This window comes from Mobula hypostoma, chromosome 9 (assembly GCF_963921235.1).
Source record: "Mobula hypostoma chromosome 9, sMobHyp1.1, whole genome shotgun sequence".
Taxonomy (NCBI): Eukaryota; Metazoa; Chordata; class Chondrichthyes; order Myliobatiformes; family Myliobatidae; genus Mobula; species Mobula hypostoma.
This window is the reverse complement of record NC_086105.1, coordinates 86,910,233-86,923,053: the sequence shown is the minus strand read 5'-3', so window position 1 is coordinate 86,923,053 and position 12,821 is coordinate 86,910,233. Positions and strand designations below refer to the sequence as shown.

Genomic DNA, 12,821 nt, shown 5'->3' with positions numbered 1-12,821 from the left:
TAAGTTATTTTTTGGGTCTGCAAACACGCAGGAATTTTCCCCATAAAAATAGTAATTGCTTCTTCACTTTACAACATTCTGGCTTACGAACTGTTTCATAGGAACACTCTACCTTCGGATGGCAGGGGAAACCTGTACTGGTTTAGGAGAACATTCTGAAATGATACCGGTTTCGGAAAGCGTTTGGAAACTTCGAGCCTCTGACCAGCCCTTCCAACACAGCCTCTCTGAGCACCATCCTCTGCCGAGCGCTTCGACCCTGCCCCGGCCGTCGAGCAACAAGCAAAGCTGAGGACTTGGGGCCTTCTCCTTCGGAGATTCTGGACCACACAGCAGCAGCAGCGAAGCAGGCATTTAAGAAGTTTCACCAGATTTTTCTCCGTGCTGTCACATCTGTCTCCATCAAATCAGGATTGTGTATGGCACCCTACTTGAAAAATAACAGACATCACCACTGGAGTGGCCGCTGCGAGCTGTGCCGCACCACCATCTTCTCTTCTCATTTGGGTTCCTTATCTAAGAAAAGATGTGCTGGCAATAGAGAAGGTCCAGAGGAGGTTCACGATAAAGATTCTGGGAATGAAACAGTTAATGTATGAGGAGTGTTTGTTGGCTCTGGGCCTGTACTCACTGGAGTTCCAAGAATGAAGGGGAATCTCATTGAAACCTATTGAACATTGAAAGGCCTAGATAGAGTGGATTTGTTAAAGATGTTTCCTATAGCAGAGGAGTCTTGGACCAGAGAACACAACCTCAGAATAGAGGAACATCCATCTAGAACAGAGATGATGAGGCAGTTCTTTAGCCAGAGGGTGATGTGGATTTCATTACTACAGATGGCTGTGGAGGCCAAGTCATTGGGTATATTTAAAACAGTGGTGAACAGATTCTTGAGTAGGTTGTCAAATGTTACAGGGAGAAGGCAGGAGAATGGGTTTGTTAGGGATAATAAAATCATCCATGATAGAATGGCAGAGAGGATTTGATGGGCTGATGGCCAAATTCTGCTCCTATGTCTTACGTTGACACTCAGGAACTTCAAACTGCTCACTCTTTCCACTTCTAATCCCTTGATAAGTACTGGTGTGTGTTCCGTCAACTTGCCCTTACTGAAATCAACAATCAATTCCTTGGTCTTACTGATGTTGAGTGCAAGGTTGTTGCTGTGAAACCACTCAAACAGTTGATCTATCTCACTCCTGTACACCGCCTCGTCAACATCTGAAATTCTGCCAACAATAGTTGTGTAGTCGGCAAATATATAGACGCAGTTTGAGCTGTGCCCAGCCACACAGTCGTGAATGTAGGGAGAGCAGAGCTAAACACACATCCTTGAGGTGTGCCAGTGTTGACTGTCAGCGCGGAGGAGATGTTATTTCTTATTTGTACAGACTGTGGTCTCCTGGAGAGCAAGTCGAGAATTCACTTGCAGAGGGAGGTACAGAGGCCCAGGTTTTGGAGCTTGTTGATTAGAACTGAGGGTGTGATTGTGTTGAATGCTGAGATATAATCAATAAACAGCAGCCTGATGCAAGTATTACTATGGTCCAGGTGATCCAAGGCCGAGTGGAGAGCCAGTGAGATTTTATCTGCTGTAGACCTATTGTGGCGATTGGCAAATTGCAGCGGGTCCAGGTCCGGAGGTCCAGGTCCAGGTCCAGGTCCTTGCTTAGGTAGGAGTTGACTGTAGCCATGACCGACCTTTGAAAGCACTTCATTGCAGTAAATGTGAGTGCCTTTGGGTGCTAGTTGTTGAGACAGCTCTCCCTTCTCTTAAGCTCTGGTATGATTGTTGCCCTTCTGAAGCAGATAGGAACCTCTAACTGCAGCAGTGAGGGATTGAAGATGTTCTTGAACATTCCCGCTAGTTGGTTGGCACAGGTTTTCAAAGCCAAACCAGGTACACCATCAGGGCCTGACACCCTGTGATGGTTCACTCTGCTGAAAGATGTTCTGTCATTGGCCTCTGAGACAGAGATCACAGGGTCACTGGATTCTGCAGGTATTCACATAGATGTAGTTTTATTCTCCTTTTCAAAGCAAAATGCTGATTCTTTAAGTCTTCCGAATTGAATATTTGAATCAAGCTTACCTGAAGCAGGGATTTGTGATTGATTTTTGTGAATTGAATAAAGAAAGTGGTCAGGCTTATGATTTTGTGCATTGAAACAACCCAGGAGAATAAATTTGTTTGTGTAACATTTTGGAATAGACCTGTAAGTGCACTAGTTTATAGTACATACATTTAACTAGAACAGAGATGAGGACTTGACATACTTGACAACAGGAAGTTACTGTTGATATTGAGAGTCTTAAATAGAGAATGTTGGAGATACTTAGCAGGTGTGGCAGGAACTGTAGAGGGAGAGACAGGTAATGTTTTAACATCAGGGAAAAGTTAGAGAGCAAATGTCTTTTTCACCACCCTGTCTACCTGTGGTACTGATTTTAATGAACTATGCCCTTGCACTGTTAAGGACCCTCTGTTCCATTACATTCCCTTGTGCCTTATTATTCATAATACAAGTCCCCTGCTGATTTGATTTAACATTATACATCACCTCACACACACGTCTGTTTGCCATTCCTCGGCCCATTTCCCTAACTGATTAAGTTACCTATGTTAGCTTCACTATCAACATCACCTCCTAATTTCATGTCATCCACAGATTTGCTGATTAAGCCTTGAGTATTTGGATCCATATTATTTATAAATATGTAACAAATAATGAGTCCAAATACATATCCCACAGCACACCACTAGTCACTGGCGCCACTCTGAAAAATAACCTACACTACCACCCTCTGCTTCCCACCTCTGAGCCAATATTGAATCTGGGTAGATCTTAGCACTCCCTGGATTCGATGGGACCTAATCTTCCAGACCAACCTTCCATGTGGGATCTTGTGAAAGGCTTTGTTAATGTCTCAAATCATTAACTACAAGTGCGATTGATACTTCCTGCTTGTTTGGATGAGTGCCATTCCAACAATTCTTAAAGTGCCACATCACTCAGGTTAAAACAATTGCTTGACTGACACTTCTTTAGCTACCCTAAATATTCATTCCCTCCACCCAGACCTCCCAAATCCATCTCCTGCAGATTCCCCTCCAAGTCCCAACCTGGATGTCCATCTCTATTCCTTCATTTCTGGATCTAAATCCTGGAAATCCCTGTCAAAACACAGTGCGAGCACCTTTACTGGAAGGACTAATATGGTACATAGAACATTACAGCTGTTTGGCCCATGATGTTGTGCCAACCTTTTAACCTACTCTAAGATCAATCTAACCCTTCTCTCCCATAGAGCCCTCCATTTTTCTATCATCCATGTGCCTATCTAAGTCTTAAATAGATAAGTCTCAATTGCCTGTAATGTATCTGCCTCTACCACCACCCCGGCAGAGCATTTCATGCACCCACCACATTGTGTGGGAAAACCCCCAAATAAATAAATAAATCTTACTCTGACATCCCCCCCCCCCCCGTACTTTCCTCCAAGCACCTTAAAATTATGCCCCCCTTGTGTTAGCCACTTCCACCCTGGGAAAGTGTCTCTGGCTGTCCACTCAATCTAGATACTTACCATCTTAAACATCTCTATCAAATCACCTTTTACTTCCTTCACTCCAATCATCTGTTACTGCTCCTGTGGCCAGTGTGGACACAAAGATCATTGTCCAAGGTACAACAATCTCTTCTCTCGCTTTCCATAGTAACATGGGATGTATCCAGTCCAGTCCTGGGGGTTATCTATCCTAATGTTTTTGAACAGTTCCAGCACATCCTCTTTCTTAACAGCAGCATGTTCCAGTGTACCAGCCTGTTTTACGTTATACTCCCAAACATCAAGGTTCCTCTCACTGAATACAGAAGCAAAGTATTCATTAAGGATCTCCTTTGACTAAAGGCATGTTTCCTCTTTTATTGCTGGTGTGTCCTACCTTCACTCTAGTTGTCCTCAATTGTCAGCAATGCTCAAATTATAACAAAAAATTATAAATGAAAAGTAAAGAGGTGGTGGCAGAAAAAACAAGCTCTCTCCCTAGAAACCTCTAAAGGATTCATTTAGTATGTTTCCTGTAGCTAACATTTATTTCCTCCTTTCTCCATTCAAGCCTTCAATATCCTTTGTTAACCAAGGTTCCCTGAACTTGCCATCTTTGTCTCATATATGCTGACTCTGAATTCTTTGTATCTCACTTTTAAATATCTCCACTTATCAGAAGTTGTTTCCTGTCTCTTATATTGTTAAAACAAATCCTCTCCCAATTTAAGATTTTGATACTAGGACCAACCTTGTCTTTTACAATAAACACCTTGAAGCTTACTGAACTTTGGTCACTGTTCTTAAAGGGTTCCTGCACAGACACTTCAATGACTTTTCCATTCTCATTCCTTAAGATAAAAGTGAAGGAAACCCCTTCTCTGGTAGGACAACCTATAATTTCTGCTTTAGGAAACTCTGTTAGATGCTTTTATGAATTCAACCCCATCTAAGCCCCATGCACTGAGGCAATCCCAGTCAATACTAGGTATGTTAAAATCCTCCACTACTACAAAACTATTGCTTTCACACTCTTCCTGCCTACATATCTTATTGTCTAATTCTTGCTGATTATTGGGAGGCTTATAGAATAACCCCATCAAAGTGACTACCCATTTCTTATTCCTACATTCAAAGGTCAATCCTCCAGTGTATCCTCCCTGAGTCCTGCCTTAGATCAGCAGTGCAAAATCCTCTCACACCTGAACCACCTATAACATGGAATATTGAGCTGCCAGTTCTAAATGCCTCAACCATGTTTCTGTGATTGCAACACATAATGCCATGAGCTGATCTACACTCTCAGCTCATCAGTCTTATTTGTGAGGTTTCTTTCATTAAATCCAATGAGGGTAAGTCTCTCACATCAAAGTTGCTGGTGAACGCAGCAGGTCAGGCAGCATCAATAGAAAGAGGTACAGTCGACGTTTCGGGCCGAGACCCTTCGTCAGACCTTATGCGTTCCGTCCTGTCTTGGTCAGCTTATCTCACTGTTTTACTTTCTAAGTATGTGAGTATTCCCATCTGCTCACTGTCATTCTGGGCCCCACCCATTGTCTTACTAATTTAAATCCACCTGTGCAACATTAGAAAACTTCCCTGAGGTATATGTTGGTGATCCTGATGAGAGTCTGCTATAAGACCACAGAAACCCAACAGTCCGTTGTGTAATCAAAATCCCTTTCTGCATAGAGAGACTGAATTTAAGAAACAAAACAAAAATTGTTTACATTATGCATTTTATTCATTATTGCCTGCAAAAATACTGAATCTCAGAGTTGTAAATGGTGACGTATGTACTTTGATAATTTTACTTTTGAACTTTGAACTTTTACATCCTTGAAACATGCCAAAGTGTTTTACAGGCAATGAAGTACTTCTGCAGTGCAGCGACCAATGTAAAGTGGGAAGTGGTAGCCCAGATGACATAGACAGCTTCTATAAATGGCAGTTTGTTAGGATAAGGGGGAGAAGTTCTTTGGTCATCTTCTAAAAGGTGACATATGATCCTTTTATGTCCAGCTGAGAGTAGAAGATCTCACTTTAGACCCAAGAAAGCAGAATTTACAGGAACAAATTTGTAGAGATTGCATGACTGTTGCAAGAAACTCAAGATTGTTATGGTAAGTGACTTTAACTTTCCACATACTGACTGGGACTCCCATTCTGTAAAATGAATAGAATTTGTCAAATGTGTTCAGGAAAGTTTCTTTAATCAATGCATAGAAGTTCCAATTAGAGAATGTGTGATACTTGATCTGCTGTTACGAAATGAGACAGGGCAGATGACAGAAGTTTGTGTAGGGGAGCACCCTGCTTCTAGTGATCATAATGCCATTAGTTTCAAAGTAATTAAGGAAAAACGATAGGTCTGGTCTGCCAGTTGAGATTCTAAATTGGAGAAAGGCCAATTTTGATGATATCATAAAGGATCTGGCAAGTGGATTGGGACAGGCTGTTTTCTGGCAAAGGTAAGTGGGAGGCCTTCAAAAATGAAATTTTGAGAGTACAGACTTTATACGTGCCTGTCAGAATAAAAGGCAAGGAGAACAGGTTTAGGGAACCTTGTTTTTCAAGAGATATTGAGGCCCTGGTTAAAGGAAAAAAGGTGTATAGCAGGTAGGTATAAATGAGGTACTTATGGAGTACAAGAAATGCAAGAGAACATTTAAGAAAAACATTAGAAAGGCTAAAAGAAGACATGAAGTTGCTCCAGCAGACAAGATAAAGGAGATCATAAGGGATAATACAGATATGTTAAGAGCAAGGGAGAAAATTGGTCTGGAAGATCAGAATGGTAATCTATGTGTGGAGCTAAAAGAGATGAGGGAGATCTTAAGTGGATTTTTTTGCATCTGTTTTGACTTGGAAGATGGACACAGAGTCTGTAGGAGTGAGGCGAAGCTGTAGTAAGGTCGTGGACCCTATACAGATTACAGAGAGGGAGTTTTTTGCTGTCTTGAGGCAAATTAGGAAGGATAAATCCCCAGGGCCTGACAAGGTGTTCTCTCAGAACTTGTGGGAGGCAAGTGTAGAAATTGCAGGGGCCCTGGCAGAGATATTTAAATCATCCTTTGGATCAGGTCAAGTTCTGGAGGATTGGAGGATAGCTAATATTGTTCCGCAGTTTAATGAAGTCTCTAAGAATAGGCCAGGAAATTATAAGCCATTGAGCCTGACATCAGTAGAAAGTAAATAATTAGAAAGTATTCAGGTGGGACCACATATTTAAGTACTTGGATAGACAGAGACTGATTGAGGGATAGTTAACATAGCTTTGTACGTTGTAGGTCTTGCCTAACTGATCTTGTAGAGTAGTGGTCACCAACCTTTTTAAGCCCAAGATCCCCTACCTCGACCTTAGTGAAAGGCAAGATCTACCTACTAAATCGTTTAGAGAAAAAACAGCTCAGATTGTACTTCCAATTTGAGACCTTTAATTTAGGCTAATTGTATTTGAATTACACAAAATACGTTTGGTCAAACTTTCAAATTAATTCAAACAAGAAAATACTGTAACTAGCATATCAAACAGGCCATAGCTGTCTTTCTTTAAGAATAGTATAATACGTCACACCTTTAATTCTAAGTTTCATTATTTAATTTTATTTCAACATAAAAAATAAATTAATAAAAATTGACAGTTGCACTCAGTGTGATGACTGGGGCTGAATACTTCCTGCTAGTTCCCTGAAATTTGGCTCATAACTAAAAGACAGCTGATCTGAGACAGTCTGTGAGGTGTCTGTCAGTAAGACAGTTCCTGTACTTAGATTTAATAATTTTCATCTGTGAAAATGCAATTTCACATAGATAAGTTGACCCGAAGTAGGCACTGACTTTTAGTGGTATAAAACCAATGCGCACAGCGCGCATTGCTCGGCCCCATCAGTAGTAATTGCCACCGTATGAATGGGGATGTCATTTTCACAGATATATTTTTTAAACTCATTGTAAATATCCTCACCTCTCGTTCTTTCCTTTAATCGCAAAAGTGTGAGGAAGTCCTCCTTTGTTGTAAAATCCTGGAAAGCCATTCTGACAAATACAACAAGCTGAGCTCTTTGCATTACATTCAGGGATTCATCGAACTGCAGTGAAAAATATTCACAGAGTGACAAGTCCTTTAACACTTGTCGATCCACATCCTCTGACAGTGACTCTACCCTCCTTGTTACTGTTGTAGGGCCAAGCAATATATTATGTATTGTGGTTGTGATGCCGTTTTTGTTTTTAAAGTCATTAAAAACAGTCTCTGCGGTAATGGCCATTGCTTCCTTGAACAAATCGCCATCTGTAAAAGGCTTCTTGTGTTTAACCAAAAGGTGACTTGCATGAAGTGATGCTTCAATAGCAGCCTTATTTTGAGCAGCATATTTTGTGAAAAAGGATTGCTGGGCCTTCAACCCCAATTTCAGCTCAACTTTCCTGGCACGAATTGCGCTCTTTGGGGGGGTAGATGTCTTTAATTTTCTGGTGGTTGGTGTGGTGGTGCCGCTCCAGATTCCCTCTTTTAGTCAGTGCTTGTGTTTGGTGGCACAACATACATACACACTTGTCTTTCACCAAGGTAAACAGAAATTCCTCTTCCCATTCTGGATGGAAGTTGTACGTTTTCGCCTTCTTTCATGGAGCCTCCGCCATGCTATCAGGATATCACGAGTGAGTGCCGTATATTGATGTTTGCAACAGTCTGTACTCTTATCTAATCTAACTGGTCACTTTGATGCAGCACAAGCTACACAGAAAACACGGTGCGTGATGGGGGAGCTACATACGTGTGCACTGGGCAGAAAGAACGGAACTAAAACCCCGCAACCCAGAAACAATCTCTCTTTACAAACAGCTTTCAGTAGCAAAAGTATTGCTATATTATTATTATCCTAATTAGTTATTACTTATTTTTATAATACTCACATTACAACAGTATTTGTGTATTTATTTTTGATTTTTTTCGGGATCTACTGGGAAAGTCTCAAAGATTGACCGGTCAATCTTTTGTAGAGTTTTTTGAAGGTTACGAGGAAAGTTGATGAGGGCAAGGCAGTGGATGTTGTCTGCATGGACTTAAGCAAGACTTTTGACAAGGTCATGCTTGGGAGGTTGGTCAAGAAGGTTCAGTCGCTTGGCATTCAAGAAAAGATGTTAAATTGGATTAGGTCTTGGCTTTGCGAGAGAAGTCAGAGAGTGGTAGTAGATGGAGGCCTGTGGCTAGTGATGTGCTGCAGGGATTGGTGCTGGGTCCTTCGTTGTTTCTCATCTATATTGTGGGGATGTGCAAACTCCACAGAGTGACCAAGGTCAGGATTGATCCCAGGATGTTAGAGCTTGTGAGGCAACCAATCTGTTAGCTGTGCCTTCTGCTGGTCCATAACTGCCCTTCCCTCCACCCCCACCCTGAGGAATTGAACCCTTGTCTCTTGTGTGACAGCATGACAGGCAGGGATACCAACCGCTATACTTGTATACATGTAACTTGATGTTGCCTCACTGGAAGCATAGTTGCTTCAGTTCCAGTAATGGTAGTTTAAGTCTGTAGTGGAAGTGCACACACAGGCTTCCAGGCACCAAAAGAGTTAACAAGCTTTCCACTGTGGCCCACGTTACTTTCAGACAGAATAGCAGGTGTGATTGCACTCACTGTCATGGAAGGCTGCTTCACTATTCAGAACCTCCTATTGTAAACGTTAATATGTTGACCATCTTGGAAGTAGTTGCTGTTCTGATCTGTAACTTGGCTAATTATAATGTAAATAACTATACATAATTAGATTTCAGATTTAATCTACTGGCTTCTATGTTTGTTACATTTGCCTTAAGTACCTGGCCTGTTGGTTCCCAATAAGAGAAAACCTGCAGATGCTGGAAATCCAAGCAACACACACAAAATGCTGGAGGAACTTGGGCAGCATCTATGGAATAAAGTACAGTCGATGTTTTGGGCTGAAACCCTTCAGCAGGACTGGAGAGAAAAAAAGCTGAGGAGTAGATTTAAAAGATGGGGGGAGGGGAGAGAGAAACACCAGGTCAGAGGTTCAACTTGCTTTCAGGCTAGATGGTCTTCCATTGAACAATTCAGATATTGAAGATCCAAAGATGAGATTCTAAACTACAGACAGGATTCAATATCTGACTTTATCTAATCTGTGCTAAGGAATCTGAACAAAAAAAAGGCTAGTGATAGTCGTCCGTCCTGGAGAAAATATGTGTGAAAAATAGCGAGATTGGCAAACATCGATAAGAGGTGTCCAGGGGTTTAGGTGTCCCACAAACGACTACCACTCAATATTTCTTGAAGAAATGCCCACTTCTGAGAGCCACTAGAGGGTTCCTACCCCAGCAAGGATCAGCACCTTCACAGCAAGAGCAAACATTTCTACTTGCTGTACTTAATCTCAGTTATGACTTTTGTAGTTAATCTTTAAATTATTGATTGTGTTATTGTAATATTTCAGGCAAAGCCTATCTATGGGGGTTGGCTGCTTTTGGCTCCAGAAGGGACTGACTTTGAAAACCCAGTGCAGCGATCAAGGGTAAGTTGAAAAATAGTTTATTTTGCTACTTCTTGCATAATTAGTTAACAGAAGTTCTTAAGACTTAAACCTCTTTGGTGTATATCAGATATACAAGAAATGTTGCTTTGCTGGAACAGTGACTAAACGATTAAAAGGTAATTGAAAGCACATTCGTAAGATGGAATCTATCTCAGTTATGATAAGATGTTGTTTTATGTTGGTGAGAAGAGGGTATAGGGAAGCTGGTGAATAAGACTTCCCAACGAACTTAGTGTCTGTCCATAAAGCATTGGAAAGAGTGTTGAATTAATTTTAGTTCATCATTTTACCCAGTTCTTCCTCCTACCACCTTTGGCCTCCTTACAACTATAAAAACATCATGGAGCAGCTGATAAAGGACAATAATAAAATGTAAGGAATAGCGTGGAATTTACAAAACAAAGAGCAATTTAGTGTGCAATCAGGGGAAACAGCTGTAATACTGTGAAGCATATCAGTTTTACAAAGACGAGGTGTGGTGGAGGTCTTGAAATGCATAAAGCAGATAATCCCTGAAACCTGACCAGATGTATCACAGCACATGATGGGATCCAAGTGAACAAATTGTTGGGGCCCTGCCAGAGATCTTTGTCATCTTGTTAACCATGGATGAGGTGCCAGAAGACTGGACGGCTATGTCTTTATTTAAGAAGACCCATAAGGACAAGATGGGGAACTACAGAGTTTAATGTCAGTGGTGGGAAAGTTATTGGAAAGATTCTGAATGGAATTTTCTTTGTATTTGAAAGGCCAAAAACTGAATAGGGATAGATGGCATGGCTTTGTGCATGGCAAATTGTGCTTCATGGATTTAATTTGAGTTCTTTGAAGAAGTGACTAAGGGAATTGACAAAGAGCCATAGATGTTGTCTACATGGATTTTAGCAAGGCCTTTGACAAGTCCTGCATAGTGGCCTGCTCCAGAATCTTGGAACCTGTGGAAACCAGGGTCAGTTAGCCGGTTTACAAAATTGGCTGGGTTCTTTTTCAGACTGGAGACATGATTAGAAAGTCTGCAGGTGATACTGAAATTGGTGGTACAGTGGACAGTGAGTAAGTTTGTCTGAGGTCACAGTGGGAATTTACTCAACTGAGAAAGTGGGTAACGGAATGGCTGATGGAATTTAACTCTGAAGGATATGAAGTCAACCATTTTGGCAAGTTAATCAGATCAGAACACAGTAAATAGCGCAGTATGGTCCCAGAGAGTGTTATTGAACAAAGAAATCTAGGGATAAAAGCTCATGGTTCCCTGTCTGTAACAACACGGGTTGATAGATGGTGAAGAAAGCATAAAGCATAGTTGCTTTCACTGGGCAAGACATTGAGTACAAGAATCGGGCCAAAATGCTGGAGAGACAACACTTGGAGTATTGTTGCCACTCTTCAGGACGTTGTGCTTGAGTTCAAAGGAGAGATTGGATGGGCGAAGACTGTTTTTCCTGGAGCAAAGGAGCTAAAGGATGATGTATTTAAAAATGAGAGCCACTGATAGGATAGATAGTATTTATTTCCAATAATAGTGGTGCCTAACACTTGGGGGTGTAGGTTTAAAGCGAGAGGAAGGATGTTTAAAGGGGATCCGAGGGGTAAATTGTTCACACACAGTGGTAGGTACTGTGATGTGGTGATGGAGCCAGTAACATTTAAGTGGTACCTGGACAGGAACTTGTATGAGGAAGGTTTAGAGGATTATGGAATTACTTCAGGCAAGTGGGATTAGTACAGACAGACGTGATAGTTGGGGTAGACATGCTGTCCAGCTCGGATTATTTTTCTAGACTCAACTGTTGAAAAATAAAATGAGAACTGGAATATGATAGGTTGGGCTATGGAATTTGGCAGACTCAGTATTAGTGTGGTAAGGTTTCCTGTGCTGCTGCTGGAAATATATCTACATTGATTAATTGACAGCAGTAAGTTAACCAAGTGATCCCTTCTGCAAATCCAACTGACGTAAAAATAGACAAGCCTGGAAGTGCCAGCAGGTCAGGCAGCATCTATGGAAACAACAGGAATTCTGCAGATGCTGGAAATTCAAGCAACATACATCAAAGTTGCTGGTGAACGCAGCAGGCCAAGCAGCATCTATAGGAAGAGGCGCAGTCGACGTTTCAGGCCGAGACCCTTCGTCCTGACGAAGGGTCTCGGCCTGAAACGTCGACTGCGCCTCTTCCTATAGATGCTGCTTGGCCTGCTGCGTTCACCAGCAACTTTGATGTATGTTGCCAGCATCTATAGAGATGGGAACAGAGTCAACATTTCAGGCTGAAGATTTTTGCTTACTTTTTGTCCAGATTTTCAATACCTGCCGTGTTTTGCTTTTCCAGTTTGAATTTCGTAGTTTCAAGGTTATATTCCCTTCTCCCCCATACTGCTGCCCTATTCTCTTCTTCAGTTACCAACTTCTGATGACACCTGACCTTTACAAACCTTCACCATGACACAGCCAGCACCATCTTTGTGTATACAGTCATCTTAATCTGCACCATTACACATTCAAGTCCTTTGTTCTCCTCGCACCCTTCTCTTCAACTTCAAACATGCTTGATTTCTAACTTTACCTTGCGCTGATGAAAGCACTGTTACTCTCTCCACCAAAGCTGACTGATCTGCTGAATGTTTCCATTTCTGCCTTCAGATTTTTCAGCATCTATATATTTCTTGTTCTTTTTATCTTAGCAAGGATAAGGATTCTTCACAATCTTGTTATTTAGG

The 12,821-nt window shown here is 41.5% G+C and overlaps 1 protein-coding gene across 6 annotated transcripts in view; it reads left to right on the top strand.

The window, feature by feature from the left end:
- The window catches only part of LOC134351833 (myosin phosphatase Rho-interacting protein-like), a 313,354-nt gene that overhangs the window by 25,904 nt on the left and 274,629 nt on the right, over positions 1–12,821 (top strand). For all 6 annotated transcript variants that reach the window (XM_063058603.1, XM_063058608.1, XM_063058602.1 and 3 more), the window contains one exon: positions 10,005–10,082. In XM_063058603.1, the coding sequence (XP_062914673.1) occupies positions 10,005–10,082 (78 nt within the window). The remainder of the gene's footprint in view (positions 1–10,004; positions 10,083–12,821) is intronic.